The sequence below is a fragment of the Mauremys reevesii genome, linkage group 13 (genome assembly GCF_016161935.1).
Source record: "Mauremys reevesii isolate NIE-2019 linkage group 13, ASM1616193v1, whole genome shotgun sequence".
NCBI classification, from domain to species: domain Eukaryota; kingdom Metazoa; phylum Chordata; order Testudines; family Geoemydidae; genus Mauremys; species Mauremys reevesii.
In genome coordinates, this window is record NC_052635.1 from 3,089,726 (window position 1) to 3,108,099 (window position 18,374).

Consider the following 18,374-nt stretch of genomic DNA (forward strand, 5'->3'; position numbering starts at 1 on the left):
GCAGCCCCTGGGTCTGTGCAGTGACCAGCCAGTCCCTGAGAACTTTCCCCTCCAGCACCCGGGAAAATGAGGCTTTGGCTCCATTTGCTTTTCACTGTAGCGGCTTTACAAGGTATTTTCTCCCCGTAACTGAATTGGAGAAATAGGGGGACATTACACGGCTGCAGCTCAGATTTAAAGTTTAAAGATTTATTAAACGATACAAAGTGATTTATAACCTCTCTTTGTTCTCAGGTGTCCGGTCCCAGGTGCAGCTGGTGGAGTCTGGAGGGGATGTGAAAAAGCCCGGAGACTCTCTCCGCCTCTCCTGCAAAGCCTCTGGGTTCACCTTCAGCGACTACTGGATGGACTGGGTCCGACAGGCTCCCGGGAAGGGGCTGGAGTGGGTCGCTCGTATCAGCAGTGGCAGTGGGAGTAGCACATACTACGCTGATGCAATCAAAGGGCGATTCACCATCTCCAGGGACAATCCCAACAACCTGCTGTATCTGCAAATGACCGGCCTGAAGCCCGAGGACACCGCCCGCTATTACTGTGCGAGACACACAGTGGGAAATGCCGACAGGGCTCGTACAGAAACCAGAGACGCAGAACCGCCCTTCTCCCGTGCGCCGCATGGGGGCAGCACTTCCCCAAACAATCCAGCCCTGGGCATGGGAACTGGATCTACAACCAGAGTGAAAAACAAATCAGTCCTCAGGTTTCCGAGCTCAATATCCATCTGTAGAATCATAGAACCCTGGGACTGGAAGGGACCTGGAGAAGTCATCTAGTCCCGTCCCCTGCACTCATGGCAGGATTCAGTGTTATCTAGATACCATACGTGACAGGTGTTTGTCAAACCTGCTCTTAAAAATCTTCAGTGAGGGAGATTCCACAACCTCCCTGGGAAATTTATTCCAGTGCTTAACAACCCTGATAGTTAGCAAGTTTTTCCTAATGTCAAACCTCACTTGATGCAATTTAAGTCCATTGCTTCTTGTCCTATCCTTAGAGGTTAAAGATAATAATTTGTCACTTCCTTCCTTGTATTTCTCCTTTTATGTACTTTCAAACTGTTATCACGTCACCCTCAGTCTTCTCTTCTCCAGACTAAACAAACTCAGAGTTTTCAATCTTCCCTCATAGGTTATGTTTTCTAGACTTTTAATTATTTTTGTTGCTCTTCTCTGGACTTTTTCTAATTTGTCCACCTCTTTCCTGAAATGTGGCAACCAGAACTGGACACAATATTTAAGTTGAGGCCTAATCAGTGTGGAGCAGAGTGGGATAATTAAGTGGGTTGCTTACAACACTCCTGCTAATACAACCCAGAATGATGTTCACTTTTCTAAATAGTGTTAAATTGTTGACTCATATCAAGCTTGTGATCCCCTATGACCCCCAGATTCCTTTCTGCAGTACTCCTTCCTAGGCAGTCATTTCCAATTCTGTATGTGTGCAACCAGCAATGGCTCCAGGCACCAGCGCTCCAAGTGCGTGCCTGGGGCAGCAAGCTGCTGGGGGCGCCCTGACGGTCCCTGTGAGGGCGGCAGTCAGGCAGACTTTGGGGGCCTGCCTGCGGGAGGTCCACCAGTCCTTTGGCTTCGGTGGCAATTCAGCGTCGGGGATGCCGAAGCTGCAGGACTGGCGACCTCCCACAGGTGCACTGCGAAGGCAGCCTGCCTGCCATGCTTGGGGTGGCAAAGAAGCTAGAGCCGCCCCTGTGCCTGCCCCCTGGGAAAGGGCTGGAATGGATGGGATTTAGCCGACATACAGTTAATGGGGGAACCACAGAGTATAACTCGGCTCTCACACCTCGTGTCACCATCACCAGGGATACTTGGAAGGATGAAGTTTATCTCCAGCTCCACTCGCTGACAGCTGCAGACACTGGCACCTGTTACTGTGCCAGAGACACAGTGACACAGAGCAGAGCCAGGACTGGCACAAAAAAGGGAAATGAATTTCTAAAGTGCCAGCTGACTGGAACACACAGTCTGTGCTCTAGGGGATGAGACAGACGGGGCATTGCCCACAGTGGGGTCTCAGGAGTCAACCCCCTTTCTCCCCTACATCCCACCCTCTCCCAGACCCTTCCACCAAGGGATTTTAAACACTCCACTTCCTTGTGCTGCGCACTGAAAAGTGCACCCAGAGACTCACCGAGCCAGGAGTGATGGTTTGGTCTACCTCATATTTTGGGCACTTATCCCGACACACCTTGACCATAATCGCGAGAAGATGCTCAGGGCCTGTATCTCTCATTGGCCTCAGCTGGTGCTGTGGGAGGGTGTCATGCCTGGGTACCAGGCTCTCTGTGTCTCCAGACTCCAAAATTGGGAAATCACATCAGGACATCTTGATCCACAGGCAGGGCTGGTGCAACCCATTAGGCAACCCAGGCAGTCGCCTAAGGCGCTGGCATTTGGGGGGCGGCATTTCAGGTCCTTCGGTGGCAGCGACCATGGCGGCCGGATCTTCGGCTGCCCTGGTTGTTGTCGGCATTTCAGCGGAGGGACCTGGGGCAGGGGGGCGAGGGGAGGGCCTCCTGCAGCAAGTAAGGGGGGGCGGCACGCAGGGGAACCCTCCCCGCCCCAGCTCACCTCTGCTCCACCTCCTCTCCTGAGCATCCCACCCCACTCTGCTTCTCTCCCTCCCAGGCTTGCGGCACCAAACAGCTGATTGGCGCCGCAATCCTGGGAGGTGGGAGAAGTGGAGCGGTGACAGCATAATCGGGGAGAGGAGGCAGAGCAGAGGTGAGCTGGGGTGGGGAGCTGCCTCACGGCTCCCCAGGCCAGGGGGAGCTGCCATGGGGGGGGTGCCTGGGGAGGGCGGAGAGCTGCCACAGGGCTCGGGGAGGGGGGCGCAAGGTGGAAGTTTCCCCTAGGGCACGAAACATCCTTGAACCTGCCCTCCCCATGGGCAGGGCCGGCTCTTGGTTTTTTGCTGCCCCAAACAAAAAGATTTTTGGCTGCCCCAGAGGGAGGGGAATCCTGGAGAGCAGGACATGGGCCCCACACAGCAGTGTCCCCCCCATGGCACTGCTGCTGCTGCTGCTTCTGGCCACCCTGCCGCAGTCCCTGGGCAGCTTGGGGGTGGCCACCCTGTGGCACCTGCAGGCGGCTCCGTGTGCCCTGCGGGGTGGCCCCCAGCCCAAGTGTCCCCCGCTTGGAGCCTGCCTGGCCCAGCCACAAGGTGCGGGCACTGCTCCCCCTCCGTGCGAACCGCAGCAGCCCCAGGGCACCCCCGGCGCACAACGTGCTGCTGCTGCCAGGGCCGGCTCTAGGCTTTTGCAGCCCAAAGCAAAAAAAAAGAAAAAAGAAAAAAGATGACCAGAATGCTGCCCCTGAAAATGGGCCGCCCCAAGCACGTGCTTGGTTTTCTGGTGCCTAGAACCGGCCCTGCTAACTGCTCCCCTGGAACCTCCTCATCCCCCCCCCCCCCCCAGCCCCTTTCCAAATGTGGGAGCAGCACATACTACAGCGACACAGACAAAGGCCGGTTCACCATCTCCAGGGACAATTCCAACAACCTGCTGTATCTGCAAATGACCTGCCTGAAGCCCGAGGACACCGCCCGCTATTACTGTGCCAGACACACACCCTGCACAGTGAGGGGAAGCCGGGCTGAGCTCAGACAAAAACCTCCTGTTGCGATTAGCAGAGAAAGTCCCAGCTGGTGTGATGCTGACAGGCCGCGCTGGCAGCTCACAGGAGACAGTAATTTCCTCTGTTTGAAATGGGGGAAATGAACCCGGCTGGTCAGTCAGATCTAGATCCACAGGAGGCGGCGATAGCGGGAACGAGGTGTCCCGCACTGGGCGTGGTGGGGATTCACTCCGTCCCAGATGTTCTATTACAGATGTAAGTGGGGGATGGTCCCGCTAGTGTGGGGAACTTTCCTGGCTTATACACTATGCCGGTGAAGTGGGCAAGTGAAAGGGTCTGAGTCCTCGCTCCCACTGCCTTTACCCAGAGCCCTGCCTGACCTCGAGGGCTCCCCTTCCACCTCCTGTGTGGCAGAGTCCTCGTAACCCCAACAAGGCTGGGCCCAGGATTCCTGGGGGGGGCCTCGACCCCCAACCTTGTCATGGTCACTTAGGGCAGGGGCTAACATGTCCCCACTCTGGGGGGCTGTCTCTGCACTGGATGCTTCCCTGAACCACTGATCATCATGTACAATTCAAAGCAACAACAGTCCCCTTACACAGACTCTGATATGGGTTAACAGGAATTATTATCTGCCAAACAGAAGCCCAAATAGTCCCATGTTCACCTCTCAGTTCCTGTGTGGGGACAGAAAGCAGGAGAGGTGAAAACAGAAACCCTGGCAGCTATAAAAGGGAACAAGGCTGTTCCCCAAATCCCTGTTGGTTAATGCCAGAGAGCTGGGTCGTGTCTGTTTATAGATTTATTCGACTCCCTGCCCTGTACATTGTCTCACCTCTATTAGCCTCATCAATGAACTGGTCTCCAGCCAGTCTGAGAGCCTAGTACCATGGCGCATTATGGAGCCATCCACCCACCCTCATCCTCTGAGCATCGTTCAGTGTAACTGTCTATGGGACATTCCCTGAGAACATTCCCTCCTCTCTCTCACTCTCTCTCTCCAGTGTGTGTGAATGAGGGTGGGGATATGAAAGGGAACACGAGTGGTAATGGGAATGGAGATCTGTGTTTCAGCGTGAATGCTGCTAATTGTCTGAAAGTCAGTGGGAATGGAAATATTTTTGTTGTTGTTTTTGTTACTATCCCTCAATATTAAATCCTGGGAATGGTTTAGAAACACGTAGCGTTCATGTCACACAAGTTTTTTAAACACAACCAGGAGAAAGCTTCTGTCTACACTTCATTGCTTATTAATAATTAACTAAGTAAATGATCTTGATGATGACACTCAGCGGTGATAGATTTGATGCTGCTTGTGGTCCTAGCACAGGGGTGGGCAAACTTTTTGGCTGAGGGCCACATTGGGATATGGGTCGCTAGCGCGCCGCAGACTGCACAGAACACGGTCATGGGAGCATTGGAGAGTAAGGGTCGGGGGAAGAAATGTCGGTCCCTGGATTATAAATAGTTGAGGGTAAATGGCATTTCTAAGTGAGTTTTAAAGAGTCACCCTGGAGTTGCTCTGTACGTCAGACATTGCCCCGCTAAGAGCTCCTGTCAGCCGCGTTTCTATTCCAAACACACACACACACACAAACACAGAGACACATCATCACACCTACATAGACACACAGTCACAGACATACAATCATACAAGCACCCCCCCCACACACATCCACACCTTCAAGCACTTACACTAAGATACACGAACAAAAACACACATGCAAATACACACCCTGAAAAAGCCTTCTGACAATTTCTGAGTGTGTCAAAGGAGAAGAGACTGGATTTGAAAAGATTCAGCCAAATTCTGCTCTCAGTTACATTGGCCTAAATCCGGGATCACTCCCCTGAACTAAACAGAATTATTCCAGATTTACACTGAGTAACTGACAACAGAATCAGACCTAACACGGAGCGGAAAATAGTCAGCCAGTTTACAGAGCTGGTCTACTGCCTTTTCTACCCTTTACTGCACTATGCATTGCAGGTGTCCATAGTGGTAAGTGGTAAATTGAGATTTAAGAGAGCTGAAAATTACTTCCAGGTCTGCCACTTATTTCCTGGGTGATCTTGGGCCAGTCACTTCATTTCCATGTGCCTCAGTTTCCCCACGTGAAAAATTAGGATAACACCTTTTATCTGCTTTGTAAAGCGCTCTGAAATCTATGGCTATATAGGAGCTAGGTTCTACTATCATCATCCTCATCTGTACTGGGATTATCTCGCCCTGATGATGCAGAAATGACATTGAATTTTTGACAGGTGAAGGTCCATGACCTCACTAATATTGGGCAACACCCTTCATTCCTCAATCCCGCCAACAGTCTCACTATAACTAGTCATATTTGGTATTTTATCCATACCTAGGAATCTGCCCAGGGCTCTTCTACTAATCTGATTGCTCTGAGAGTTTTCTGCATCAAACACAATTGATGACCCTATGAGGGAAGCATCCGCTGCACCATAATTAGCTCCGGTTTAGCGAGAACTCCATGGCAACTGGTGAAACATTTACATTGATATTTTGAGCAACAGCCAAAAAGTTTCCAGCATCAGGTTTATGAACACAGGGCGTGACACAAATGATGTTGTACTCAGTGGGGTGGCTTCCATTGAGTTATAAAGGCCTTTCGCATCAGGCCCTACAAGGATTAAAGTCGCTTCTCTTTTCGTAGACCAGACATTTTTGCTCAAGTTCATCATGTCACCCAACCAGCAGTTTTCTCATGGGAAGGAAAAGCCATTAATTGCTGCATTGGGGAATGGCCCAAGGTCAAATGAAGATAATTGACTAATTCATTCCATTCATTCAAGTGATCCTCGCATCACACCCAGAGTAATAGACTTTTTTCTCCTAGATACACAGATATCCCCCTCTCCCCCAGTCACCATCATATCTGAGCACCTCATACTTTCTATCTCATCTATCCTCCATGCACCCCGCAGAGGGAGGAAAGTTTGATCATCCCCATTTCACAGCCTGAGAACTGAGGTACATTTATGGGAGTTGGGCTCCTCGGTGCTTCAGAGAATGTACATTGACGCCTCAGTACTTGGAAAAATCCAGCCACAGGTTTACTTCCCCAGTGACACAGGAAGTCTGTGACAGAGCAGAGAACCCAGCCTGAGCACCCTGAGCCCTGAATGTTCCTCTCTTGCTTCCTCTGGCCACTTTCTGAATCCCCAGGCAGGTAAATTGGGCTCATTAAGTGAGGATGTTTTATGTGTTATAAGGAGGGTGATATGCAAATAGGGGTGACAGATTCCTGTTTAAATCTCTGCCTCTCTCTGCCCAGGCTGCTCCTGGAAACACAATCGGCAGCTCCTGGGTCTGTGCAGTTGCCAGCCAAATCACCTGAGAAGTTTCCTCTCCAGCACCAGGGAAAATGAGACTTTGGCTCCTTTTAGTTTTTGTTGCTGCAGCTTTGGAAAGTATTTTCTTCCCAATGCATCTACTGAAGGGCGAGAGATTTTTCTCTGTGTGATACTGCAATGGCTGTGATTTATAACACAGCTTTATTCAGTGCTCTCATGCTCTTTATTGGAGAATGTGGTTCATGTGGCTCATTGGTCCCTTTTTGAAGTAACTTGTCTCCTTCAATCCGCTGCTGATTTTAGATTTTCATAGAATCACAGAACTGGAAGGGACCTCGAGAGCTCATCAAGTCCACTCCCCTGCACGCATGGCAGGACCAGCACCATCTAGAACATCCCTGACAGATGTTTGTCTAACCTGCTCTTAAAAATCTCCAATGATGGAGATTCGACAACCACCCTAGATAATTTATTCCAATGCTTAACTGCACTGATAGCTAGGAAATTTTTCTTAATATCCAACCTAAAAAGGGATCTAGAAGTGATCCTGGCAATTACAGACTGGTAAGTCTAACGTCAGTACCAGGCAAATTAGTTGAAACAATAGTAAAGAATAAAATGGTCAGACACATAGAAGAATATAAATTGTTGGGCAAAACTCAACATGGTTTCTGTAAAGGGAAATCATGTCTTTCTAATCTATTAGAGTTCTTTGAAGGGGTCAACAAACATGTGGAGAAGGGGGATCCAGTGGACATAGTGTACTTAGATTTCCAGAAAGCCTTGGACAAGGCCACTCAAAGGCTTTTAAGTTGTCATGGGATAAGAGGGAAGATCCTATCATGGATTGAGAACTGGTTAAAAAACAGGGAACATAGGGTAGGAATAAATGGTAAATGGTAAATTTTCAGAATGGAGAGGACAAACTAGTGGTGTCCTCCAAGGGTCAGTCCTAGGACCAATCCCATTCAATTTATTTATAAATGATCTGGAGAAAGGGGTAAACAGTGAGGTGACAAAGTTTGCAGATGATACTAAACTGCTCAAGATAGTTAAGACCAAAGCAGACTGTGAAGAACTTTAAAAAGATCTCACAAAACCAACAAACAATTGTTTCAAACAAACAATAACAAAGTGCTAAAAAAAATCTGGCAAATGAAATTTAATGTGGATAAATGTAAAGTTATGCACAATGGAAAAAGTAACTCCAACTATACATACAATATGATGGAGGCTAATTTAGATACAACGAGTCAGGAAAGAGACCTTGGTGTCATGGTGGATAGTTCTCTGAAGATGTCCACGTAGTGCACAACAGAAGTCAAAAAAGCAAACAGGATATTAGGGTTAAAAAGGAATAGAGAATAAGTCGGAGAATATATTATTGCCCTTATATAAATCCATGGTAAGCCCACATCTGGAATACTGTTCATTCCTTCTAGGGCACCTGGCATTGGCCATTGTGAGAAGACGAGTCACTGGGCTAGATGGACCTTTGGTCTGAGACAATATGGCCATTCTTATGTTCTTATGGTCATATTTGAATGTGACCCTTATCAGACCCCAAAGTAAAAATGGACACAACCTCCAGGACAGTTACAGATTCATAGAATTAAAGACTGTAAAGGATTAGTATGAGTCTCTAGTTTGATCACCTGCATAATACAGGCCATAAATCCTCAACCTGATTAATTGGGTTTCAGTCTAGCACCCTCTTTACTTCAGCATGCTGGGATTCGCTTTCTTCCACCACTGTCAGAGATACAGTCAAGCAGAAGGGCAGTGATCTCTCAGCTTTTGGCACTAGAACCCACCAAGTTTGTTTGTTTTGTTTTTCTTTTTTGTTTGTTTGTTTTTCTGGTTAGTTGAATAATTGTTCAGCAAAACCTGGCTGTTTCTGGCACAAGGGACATTTTCATAGGAGCAAAATAATCTTGGATTAAAAGAATAAATAACCCCCCAAATATTTATTTTCTGCTTTAAATTATAATACAAAAGGGAGGTCAGTGAGGAGGGTGGGGGGGGGGGGGGGCTGGCGAGTCCTTTTCTCCATTTCCCACCAGGGGGAGCAATGAGAAAACAGCACAGCCTTGGGGAGGAGACTGAAGAGGGGCTTTGGGAGTTGGAAAACATCCTTTTTTCAGCTCTGCACCTACATACACGGCTCGTTTGTACATGGAACTTGCAGGCGCCCTTTGACTTCGCCTCTTCGAAAGTCTCCGAGTTCCACTTCAGCGCTGGGTCCGTCAGGCTCCTGGGAAGCGTCTGCAGCGGGTCTCCAGGGCGCAGGACACACGAAATTGTTCTCATTGCACCGATTCAGTGAAAGGGCGGTTCGTTGTCTCCTGAGAGAGTCCCAGCAACCCTCTGTATTTACAAAGGAGCAGCAGGAGAGCGGAACACACCGCCGGTGTCACTGTGTGAGAGACTAGACCAGAGTGACAAAGCCCATCACCAAAACCGACAGCGGGTTAACATCGTGTTTGGCTCTTAAAATGGCCCCATTTAAGGGGGGGAACAGGAATCAACTCCAACAGCCAACACAACGGCAGATTTGTGCTCAGTTTTATTTTACAGAATCCCCGTATGAATGGGAAGTGGAGTGTGAATGGGAACAGAAGTGTGGACACGAATATAAATATCCATCGTGAATAACAATCTCCCTTCAGTGCTGCCTGAAGCCTCGCCAGACACGGGCCCCACTGACTGGACGTTACATGGCCCCTCTGCGCATGGGACGGGGCTCCAAAGCTGAGTCTCCCCTCCCCTCCTCATATCACTTTACAATAAATAGCCCCTAAGTTCCCGGGTGAGGAAATACAGTCACTGCAGGGAGCTGTTCATTCCTCCCAGGGGTCCGAAAGTGTCAGGAGGACCCCAGCACCCTGTGCCCGGCGCTGCACAGACACACAGGCCGGGACAGTCTGACTCCCGCACCCGGAGCCCTAGGGCGAGTCACTCAGATCCCTGGCAGCAGGAGTGTGTGTCTCTTATAAAGCGGGGACATGCAAATGAGGGAGACAGTTTCCTGTTTAAATCTGTGCCTCCCTCTGCCCAGGCTGCACCCGGAGACACAATCCGCAGCCCCTGGGTCTGTGCAGTGACCAGCCAGTCCCTGAGAACTTTCCCCTCCAACACCCGGGAAAATGAGATTTTTGCTCCTTTTAATTTTGGCTCTAGCAGCTTTGGAAGGTATTTTCCTCCTCTGAATAACTGGCAGAGTGAGAAGAATATTGTGTTACCGCTGTTTTTATACCGATATTAATGGCCCGTCTTTATTCCCAGGTGTCCGGTCCCAGGCGCTGGTGGAGTCCGGAGGGGATGTGAAAAAGCCTGGACACTCTCTCCGCCTCTCCTGCAAAGCCTCCGGGTTCACCTTCAGCAGCTACTGGATGGACTGGGTCCGCCAGGCTCCCGGGAAAGGACTTGAAGGGGTCGCTGCTATAAACACGGGTGGCAGTAGTACATATTACCCTGATTCAGTGAAAGGCCGATTCAGCCGGCTGAATGTAACAAAAACCTCCCGGCAGTTTTAACCCTTCCGTTTCCGGGCAACGTGTCTCCCCTTCCTGCCCACAGCCCCGCTGGGTGCAGAGATCCCTCGCTTCATCTGTGAACCCCAATCCGGAGTGAGTCCTGTTCTGAGTCGCTCTCCCCTCACAGACCTGGCACGTTGGCTCTCCTGTGGCCCGACTCTTTGTCAGACTCATAGGGCAGCATCTGTCAGTGTAAACGGGACAAGCGCATTGGGGTTCGCATCAGACCCAACGGATGAAGCGAATTTCTCCTGGAATCAAATCCGCCGCTGGTGTAAAGTCACCGCAGCTGCTTCCGTTAGACGCGAGTTACTCCGGATTTACACCAGGGAGGCTCTGGCCCTTTCAGCAAACTGGGATGTTTAGCGGATTAACGCAGCGGAAGGTGATTAGTTCATTATAACCCGTGTGGGGGCCCTCACCGGGGCATCTCGGCCCTTCACACGCGGTTATCGCCTTTCTCCCCACAGCGCCGCAGGGAGGCCGGGAACTATCCCAGCCCCTGGGTCAGAGCGGGGAGACTGAGGCACGGAGAGCTGGAGGCTGGATATGGAAATGGGCCATTCAGAGTCCGGGCGGGGCTGTGGGCAGAGATCACCCAGCGCCTGAACAAACCCCACTCCGCTGAGCCTGGGGCTGTGGCACCGCCGGGACTTTCCCAAGCGGCTCGTGGATTGTTTTCACCCCACGGACACTGGGCAATCACCGCCCGGACTCTCCGCGGGTGTCAGTGGGTGGAGCTGAATGAGCCCCACTCTAGCGAGCAGGTAAATGTGGGCACTGCTGGGACTTTCAAACGAGACTCGCGTTTTGTTTTGTTTTTTCATCCACGTGACATTTGGAAATCACAGTCTGAGCGTGAACGGTGCAGCTAAGGATCCAGCCCACAGTAAAGTTCCACAATTTCATGGAGTCACCATGGAGCTAACAGACCCCGCCCCTCAGCCCTTGAAGACATCATCAGTGTTTTCCCAGTAATTGAAATTTGGGAGGGAGGGTTTGAATTTACAGGGGGGTCAGAGCCAATGGGGGATGGGACCGTGAGGGTGAAGTTGGGCTGTACGATACCATAGTAAGAACTGAAAATGTTTCATGACCATTTTATTAGATTCAACTGGTGTTTTTAAATCGTCACACAAAGTGAAGTTGGCTACTCAAGCCTTCTATGAAGTGTGACGTCTACATCCTTCTTCATTTCTTGTTATAATTTTGCACAACTCTTTTAATGAACTTGTTGAATGCAATGCGTTCATCTTTGGTGGCTGCTCGTGTGTCTGGTACTTCCATTCCCTCAGTTGATAAGCTCATTAGTTCATTCACATCACCAGGCAGAAGGCGACTTCTTTCCGAACACAAAATCCTATTCAGTGATGAAAAAGAACCCTCAGCTGTAGCTGTTGTGGCTGGGAGTAGCAAGAGATGAATTCCTACTTCTTTCATCCCAGGAAATATGGCATAAAGATCAGCTCAAGCCACTAGTGATGAGAAAAAAAATAAGTTGAACTCAAATCTTCATTCACTCGTCCTATGATATTCCCATTCTGTGTTCAAATTCTCTATTCTATCCTGAGCACATGGCAGCCTCATTGCTGGTAGTGCCTCACTCCACTCAACTGTTGGTGTTTTATAGGACCGAGATCTGTAAAAGCTACATAGAATCTAGAAGTTGTTATTGTAGATTTTTAATAATCAAGTCTGTGTAATTTTTCAGTAGCCTTAACAAACACTTCTTGTCCTCTTCCTTTAAGAATTCAATATAGTAGCAAAACTGATCCACCAGCCTCACTACTTAGATCCATCCCATCTTGGTAGATACTTCCAAAGCCAGTAATAACTTCAGAGCTGCCTGCATCCTCACCTATGGAAAGACTCACAGACACATCGTGCTTCCCATCCCAGGGAGACTTAACTCTCCAGTGAGTGTCCCAGCCCAATGCAACCCTGTGACCCGACCCCTCCCCAGCCACTGACCAGTACAAGGTTTACCAGGTACCACTGGTGCCATGGCACTGGGCCTGGACTCCAAAGGGGCACTGGCCTGTCCCACCCTGCTTGGGCTGCAGTAAGGCCCTGCCAGCTCTTCTCTGCCCCCCACCCACTGCTCTCTCCTGCAGGGGCAGAAGCTTGGTCCTGCCAGCTCCTGGGGCTCCTGGTGCAGGGTGGGCTCCTCCCGCACCCACCAGCAGCCAAGCTCCCCCCTCCCCCACTTCTTCCCTGAGTGTGCTGTGTTCCTGCCCCTCCCCCTTCCAGTGCTTCCCCTGCCACCAGGGATGGCTTCAGGCGCCAGCGTGCCAAGTGCATGCTTAGGGCGGCATGCCACGTGGGGCGCTCTGCCGGTTGCCGGCAGGGTGGCAGGCGGCTCCAGTGGACTTCCCGCAGGTGTGCCTGCGGCTGCTCCACGGAAGCTGTGGGAGGTCCACTGGTGCCGTGGGACCGGCGACCAGCAGAGTGCCCCCCACGGCATGTCACCGTGCTTGGGGCAGCGAAATGGCTAGAGACAGGAGACAGAGGTTCTACTGACCCCATTCCCCTGGGGAGCGCAGGGAGCGGATGCCCAGGGTGTATTTCATGGAGCAGGAGGAAAGAACAGGTGCATCCGCCCTCACTCTGTGGATCCCCCCAGTGACTGGAAGGCGGGGAGTGGGAGTGGGGGTGGTCAGTGATCATCTATCGCTTTTGTACTGAGGATGATAATTCTCTGGGTGAAATTCACCCTTTTCACAGGAGTCAGCCAAAGCTCCTCTCCAGCTCCTGAGCCCCACCTAAGCCCCCTGTAGGATTTATCCACTGGCTGAGCCTTCTGCTGCCCTTCTGCACAGGGATGGCTTTTATCCCTTCTGCAGAGTAAGCCACAGTGACTCCAAAACTATTTCCAGCAATGTAGTATGGAAGAAAACAGAGTCTTCACTCTCAGGTTGACTGCAACAAGTCCACGACAGTTTATTTTCCTGACACTTGCAAGGGGAGAGTACACACAGGTGGGGTTCCCCGTCCCAGCCAGGTCTCTATTAGATAAACAATTAGGACAAGCATTTACACCTTTTCTTGCAGACAGTAATGATCAACAACCACATCTTGTTTATACATATTCTTTCCTGATATCTCCCTTTTTCTCAAGAATTACTGCCACAATCTACATTCCATTCTTATCTAACACAAGGACAAAAAACAGGATCTCTTAGAGTTCTTTGTTCCACTTGCTTTCTACTTGCCCAGGCCCTGCCTGAACTCTCATGTTATTAAAGCTAGTGTTAGTCTGACTCTTACTTTACTCCTAAAAGTTAAAATATCTGCATTCTAATTCCCTTTATCCTTTTCTCTGCTTCCACAGTAGCCAAAAATAAAACAAAAAAACCCCCAGAAATATTCCAAATCACCATTTCAAAATCTGTTTCCACACTCAGCGACCGGGTTACCCTGAGAACAGAACGGATCAATAATGTAACTTGCTCCCAGATGATAACACTGACACCAACATTGAAGAGGGCGGGGGGAAGAGAGGCAAAAATCCAAAGATAGGTAGATAGATAGAGGAGGTGTACAGGGATAGATAGATAGATAGAGGAGGTGTACAGGGATAGATATATAGGTAGATAGATAGAGGAGGTGTACAGGGATAGATAGATAGATAACACAACTGTTTCCATACAGTTGTTTTACACATGAAATAACGGTAAAAACATGACCTTAAGGGAAGGTTCGCTGCTAAGGTCGGACTCTCTAACCCACCTGTATTAGATTTCACAATGAGCTACAGTGTCACACGCCTGCTGGGTCCCCCCGTTATATTGTCCCCACCCCCGGCCCATGCAAATGAGCTCCCCGGGGCCCTGTTCATAGCCCAGTCCCGGCCGCTCACCCCGCTCAGAGCCAGCGCCGGGCTTCAGCTTCCCATCCCGCCTGGGGACCGAGCCGCCAGCCGCAGACATGACCCCCAGCCTGGCCATCGCCTTCCTCCTGCTGCTCCCGGCGGGTACGGGCGGGATCTGCGCTGCCGGTGGGCACCTGGTACCGCGTGTTCCCTAATAACTGCGCCTCCGGGAATCACTGACATATTCCCCCTTTATCTCCCTCTCTGCAGGTGTCTATTCCCAGGTCGTCCTGGTGGAGTTCGGTGGGGGAGTCAAGAAGCCCGGAGAGACCCTCAGACTGACCTGCACCGTGTCCGGATTCTCTCTCGCTACCTAGGGGTGCACTGGGCCCGCCAGCCAGCGGGGAAAGGGTTGGACTGGCTGGGAGGTATCTGGGCTGATGGGGGCACTGCTTATAGCAATGCTTTCAAAAGTCGACTCCCCATCACCAGAGACACCTCCAAAGGCCAAGTGTCCCTCCAACTGACCGGCCTGCAGCCCGCAGACACCTCCATGTATTACTGTGCCAGATACACACTGTGAGGAAAAATCCTATTAAAGCCTGCACTAAAACTGACCTTGCGGAGAACCAGTCTGGGTTTATGAGCCCCAGGGAGGAGCAGCTGCCAACACTGCTTCTGCCTTGTGTTACAAGCACTCCAGAATCTAATCCCTTAGCACTGAAAGGCAACCATTGCATCAGAGCTCCCAAGGCTGGGAGTGGAACCCAGGAGTCCTGGCTGCTGCATTTTGTCTATGGTGCCCCTAAGAAATGAAGGGAAAGACCCCAGGAATAAGAACATGAGAACCACCATACTGGGTCAGACCAAAGGTCCATCTAGCCCAGTATCCTGTCTTCCGACAGTGGCCAATACCAGGTACTTCTGAAGGAATGAACAGAACCGGTGATCATCAAGTGATCCATCCTCTTCTCACCCATTCCAAGCTTCTGGCAACCAGAGGCTAGAGACACCATCCCAGCCCATCCTGGCTAATAGCCATTGATGGACCTAACCTGGGACCCTAAGAATTGCCAGCACTAACGCTTTCCCAAGGGCCCACCTAGCTCAACCTTCTGTCTCCCAGAGGGGTCAGCACCCACTATTGGATAGGAAGCAGCCCACTATTTGGCAATTATTAACTCACCTGCTCAAAAGGGGAAGATTTCTCATAATCCTCCCTCCTTCTTAGATTCATCTCACTCTGACAGGAGGGGAGTTTATCTCCTTCCCAGAATTGCTCAGTGCTCCAGCTTGAAGCTCTAACTCCTCCCTGTTTGAACCAGAACGATAGCTCTGTGCCAAGGCTGCCCAGAGGATTCAGGGGGCCTTGGGTCTTTGGCAGCGGGAAGCCCCCTTCAGCGGTAATTCGGTGGTGGGGGGTCCTTCTACTCTGGGACCCACCACTGAAGTGCTCCAAAGACCCCCAGTGGGGACCCCCGTCACTGAATTACTGCAGAAGACCTGGCACTTCAGCGGTGGGTCCCGCTTCAACGGTAATTCAGTGGTGGGGAGTCCTTCCGCCCCGGAGTGGAAGGACCCCCGCCACCAAAGACCCCGATCGGAAGAAGCTCCGGGGACCCAGGCTCCGTGAGAGTTTTGTGACGCCACCGGAGCCAGTGAAGGACCCCGTTCCAGGGGTCCCAAAAAACTCTGTTGGGGGCCCCTGCGGGGCCGGGAAAAATTGCCCCACTTACCCTCCCTCTGGGCAGCCCTGCGTGTGAATGTGCTACAGCCCCCACGCATCCCCACCCCGCAATATGTAAAGCACAGGAATTTTGGCACCTCCTAAAAAGAAAACTCGAAACAAACAAACAAAAACCCGCAGCCCCTCCCCACAGACAAACTCCAGGGTCCGGTTTAGGAATTACACTTCGGCTCAACCCACGCGAGACCCACTCCTGAACTGGCCCATCTCTGTTATCCCCATCATACCCAGGCACTGCACCGGCCGGCCTCTATGCTGCAAATTCCCACCATCAACCCAAACCCCGAGAAGCCGGGCAATGAGGAGTCGCGGGTGAAGACTCCCCCCAGGCTTTTCTAACCCCCCCTGACATTCTCCGCTGTCAGTGACACTCGGTGCTCACCCCGGAGACATTCTGCCCTCAGCACATTCACCGCCCTGGCGCTGCGCATCCAGCTCTGAACTCTGGCCTTAGACTTTCCTCCGAGCACTTCTCCCATCTCCAGTGACCATCTGCAGCACCGCCCTGCTCCGTGCACTAGGCGCTCCTGCTGCGGCCCCGGCCCCCGGTCACTGCGCATGTCCGTGGAGCGGGCCCCTGCTGGGAAAGGGAAGGGGCCACTTTGCCCCAGCGCCACGGGGAATCTTCACCCTCCAGCGGGTGTCCCCCAAACCAGTGAAAACCTCGGACCTGATCCCCGTCACTGACCCCACAGAGCCACCGCCCCACGGTGCACGGGGAGTGGGGGCTTCCGAGCGGAATCTCCCACCAGCTCTTAGTTGACTAGAATAGATTTCATAGGGGGGCCCAAATCCCCGGGTGAAGAATTCTGGTTATTCAAGGGAGCTGTTAGTTTCTCCCATATACAACAGCGTAAGGAGCGTCTGACCCCGCTCTGAGCCAGCGCGCTAGCAGTTTGCATCTCTGAGGAGAGGAGTTTGTGTCCCTTATAATGAGCGGGATATGCAAAGGGGGGCACCTTCCTCTTTAAATCTGTCCCTCTCTCTGCCCAGGCTGCACCCGGAGAGACAATCTGCAGCCCCTGGGTCTGTGCAGTGACCGGCCAGTCCCTGAGAACTTTCCTCTGCAGCACCAGGGAAATATGACGCTTTGGCTTCATTTCGTTTTCATTGTAGCAGCTTTGGAAGGTATTTTTTCTCTCTTTCTGTTGCACTGGAGACGTAGAGGAATGTTTCAGTATTTGAAACTAGCGTTTATATGATTATTGTCTTTATCGCCAGGTATCCGGTCCCAGGTCCAGCTGGTGGAGTCTGGAGGGGATGTGAAAAAGCCCGGAGACTCTCTCCGCCTCTCCTGCAAAGCCTTCGGGTTCACCTTCAGCAACTACAGTATGAACTGGGTCCGCCAGACTCTCGGGAAGGGACTGGAGTGGGTGGCTGAGGTCAGCAAACCGACTGGATGCAAGCAATGGTACTCTCCGGCGGTTCCAGGGCGATTCACCATTTCCCAGGACAATTCCGTCAACACGGTGTATCTGCAAATGAGCGGCCTAAAGCCCGAGGACACCGCCCGGTATCACTGTGCCAGACACACAGTGCGGGGAAATGAATTTACAGTCGGGCAAAAACCTACCGCTGTAGATTGAAAACAACGTATTCAGCCCTTGGGGGCGGTCGAGGGCTGTAAACCTCAATAACGAGAAACTAGACAAAGGAAGAAATCAATTACACTGATGTTGTTTTCTTTCTGTCCGTTAATTTCACAGAAAACTGAACAATATTTAGATATTTACATCCAGAGAATGAAACATTTTTAGGGGCGCTCCAGCTCCCTTCCCTCTCCCGCAAACAGCCTGCTCTGCGAGAACCTCACCTGCGGTATTCTGGCCCGGGCGCTGCCCGCTTTGATGAGACCACCGCTGGGGGCACATTGAAGAGCAGTGACCAGACTTCCGCCGTGCTTAACCCTTATCTCAGGGCCTGATGTGCAGATCCATGTTCCGAAAGAAAAATCACAAGGAAATGGGAAATGTGCGTTTCGTTTTCAGTGTCAGAGAATCCAGCTAAACTGATTGAAACCAATAGGCCCGTTATACTTAAGCAAACAGTATTTTACATTAACAGTGTGTGACACTGTTCACTTTGAGACGCTACAAAATCTCACACGGCAGCCCAGACACATAGTCTGTAATGGTCGAGCTACCTCACCTTTCTTCGTCTCTCTATTGACCACCTTCTGTCTGCTCCTCCTCCTCCTCCTCCTCCTTTTATTATTATTAATTATTATTATTCAACTCTTATTTGCACAATATCTGAACACCTCACACCCCGAATACATTTTATTCTCACAACACCCTTCTTGAGAGGTAGCGAAGTATCATTATCCACCATGTTGCAAGTGGTGAAACTGAGGCAGGGAGTGATTAAATGGT

The 18,374-nt window shown here is 51.0% G+C and overlaps 1 gene segment (V, D, J or C); it reads left to right on the plus strand.

Annotated features, from left to right (window-relative positions):
• Window positions 1-17,084: 17,084 nt before the first annotated feature.
• Window positions 17,085-17,588, plus strand: LOC120380813. The segment is given in 2 exon segments: window positions 17,085-17,130; window positions 17,224-17,588. Coding segments are annotated over 2 exon segments (411 nt in total).
• The last annotated feature ends 786 nt before the right edge of the window (window positions 17,589-18,374 follow it).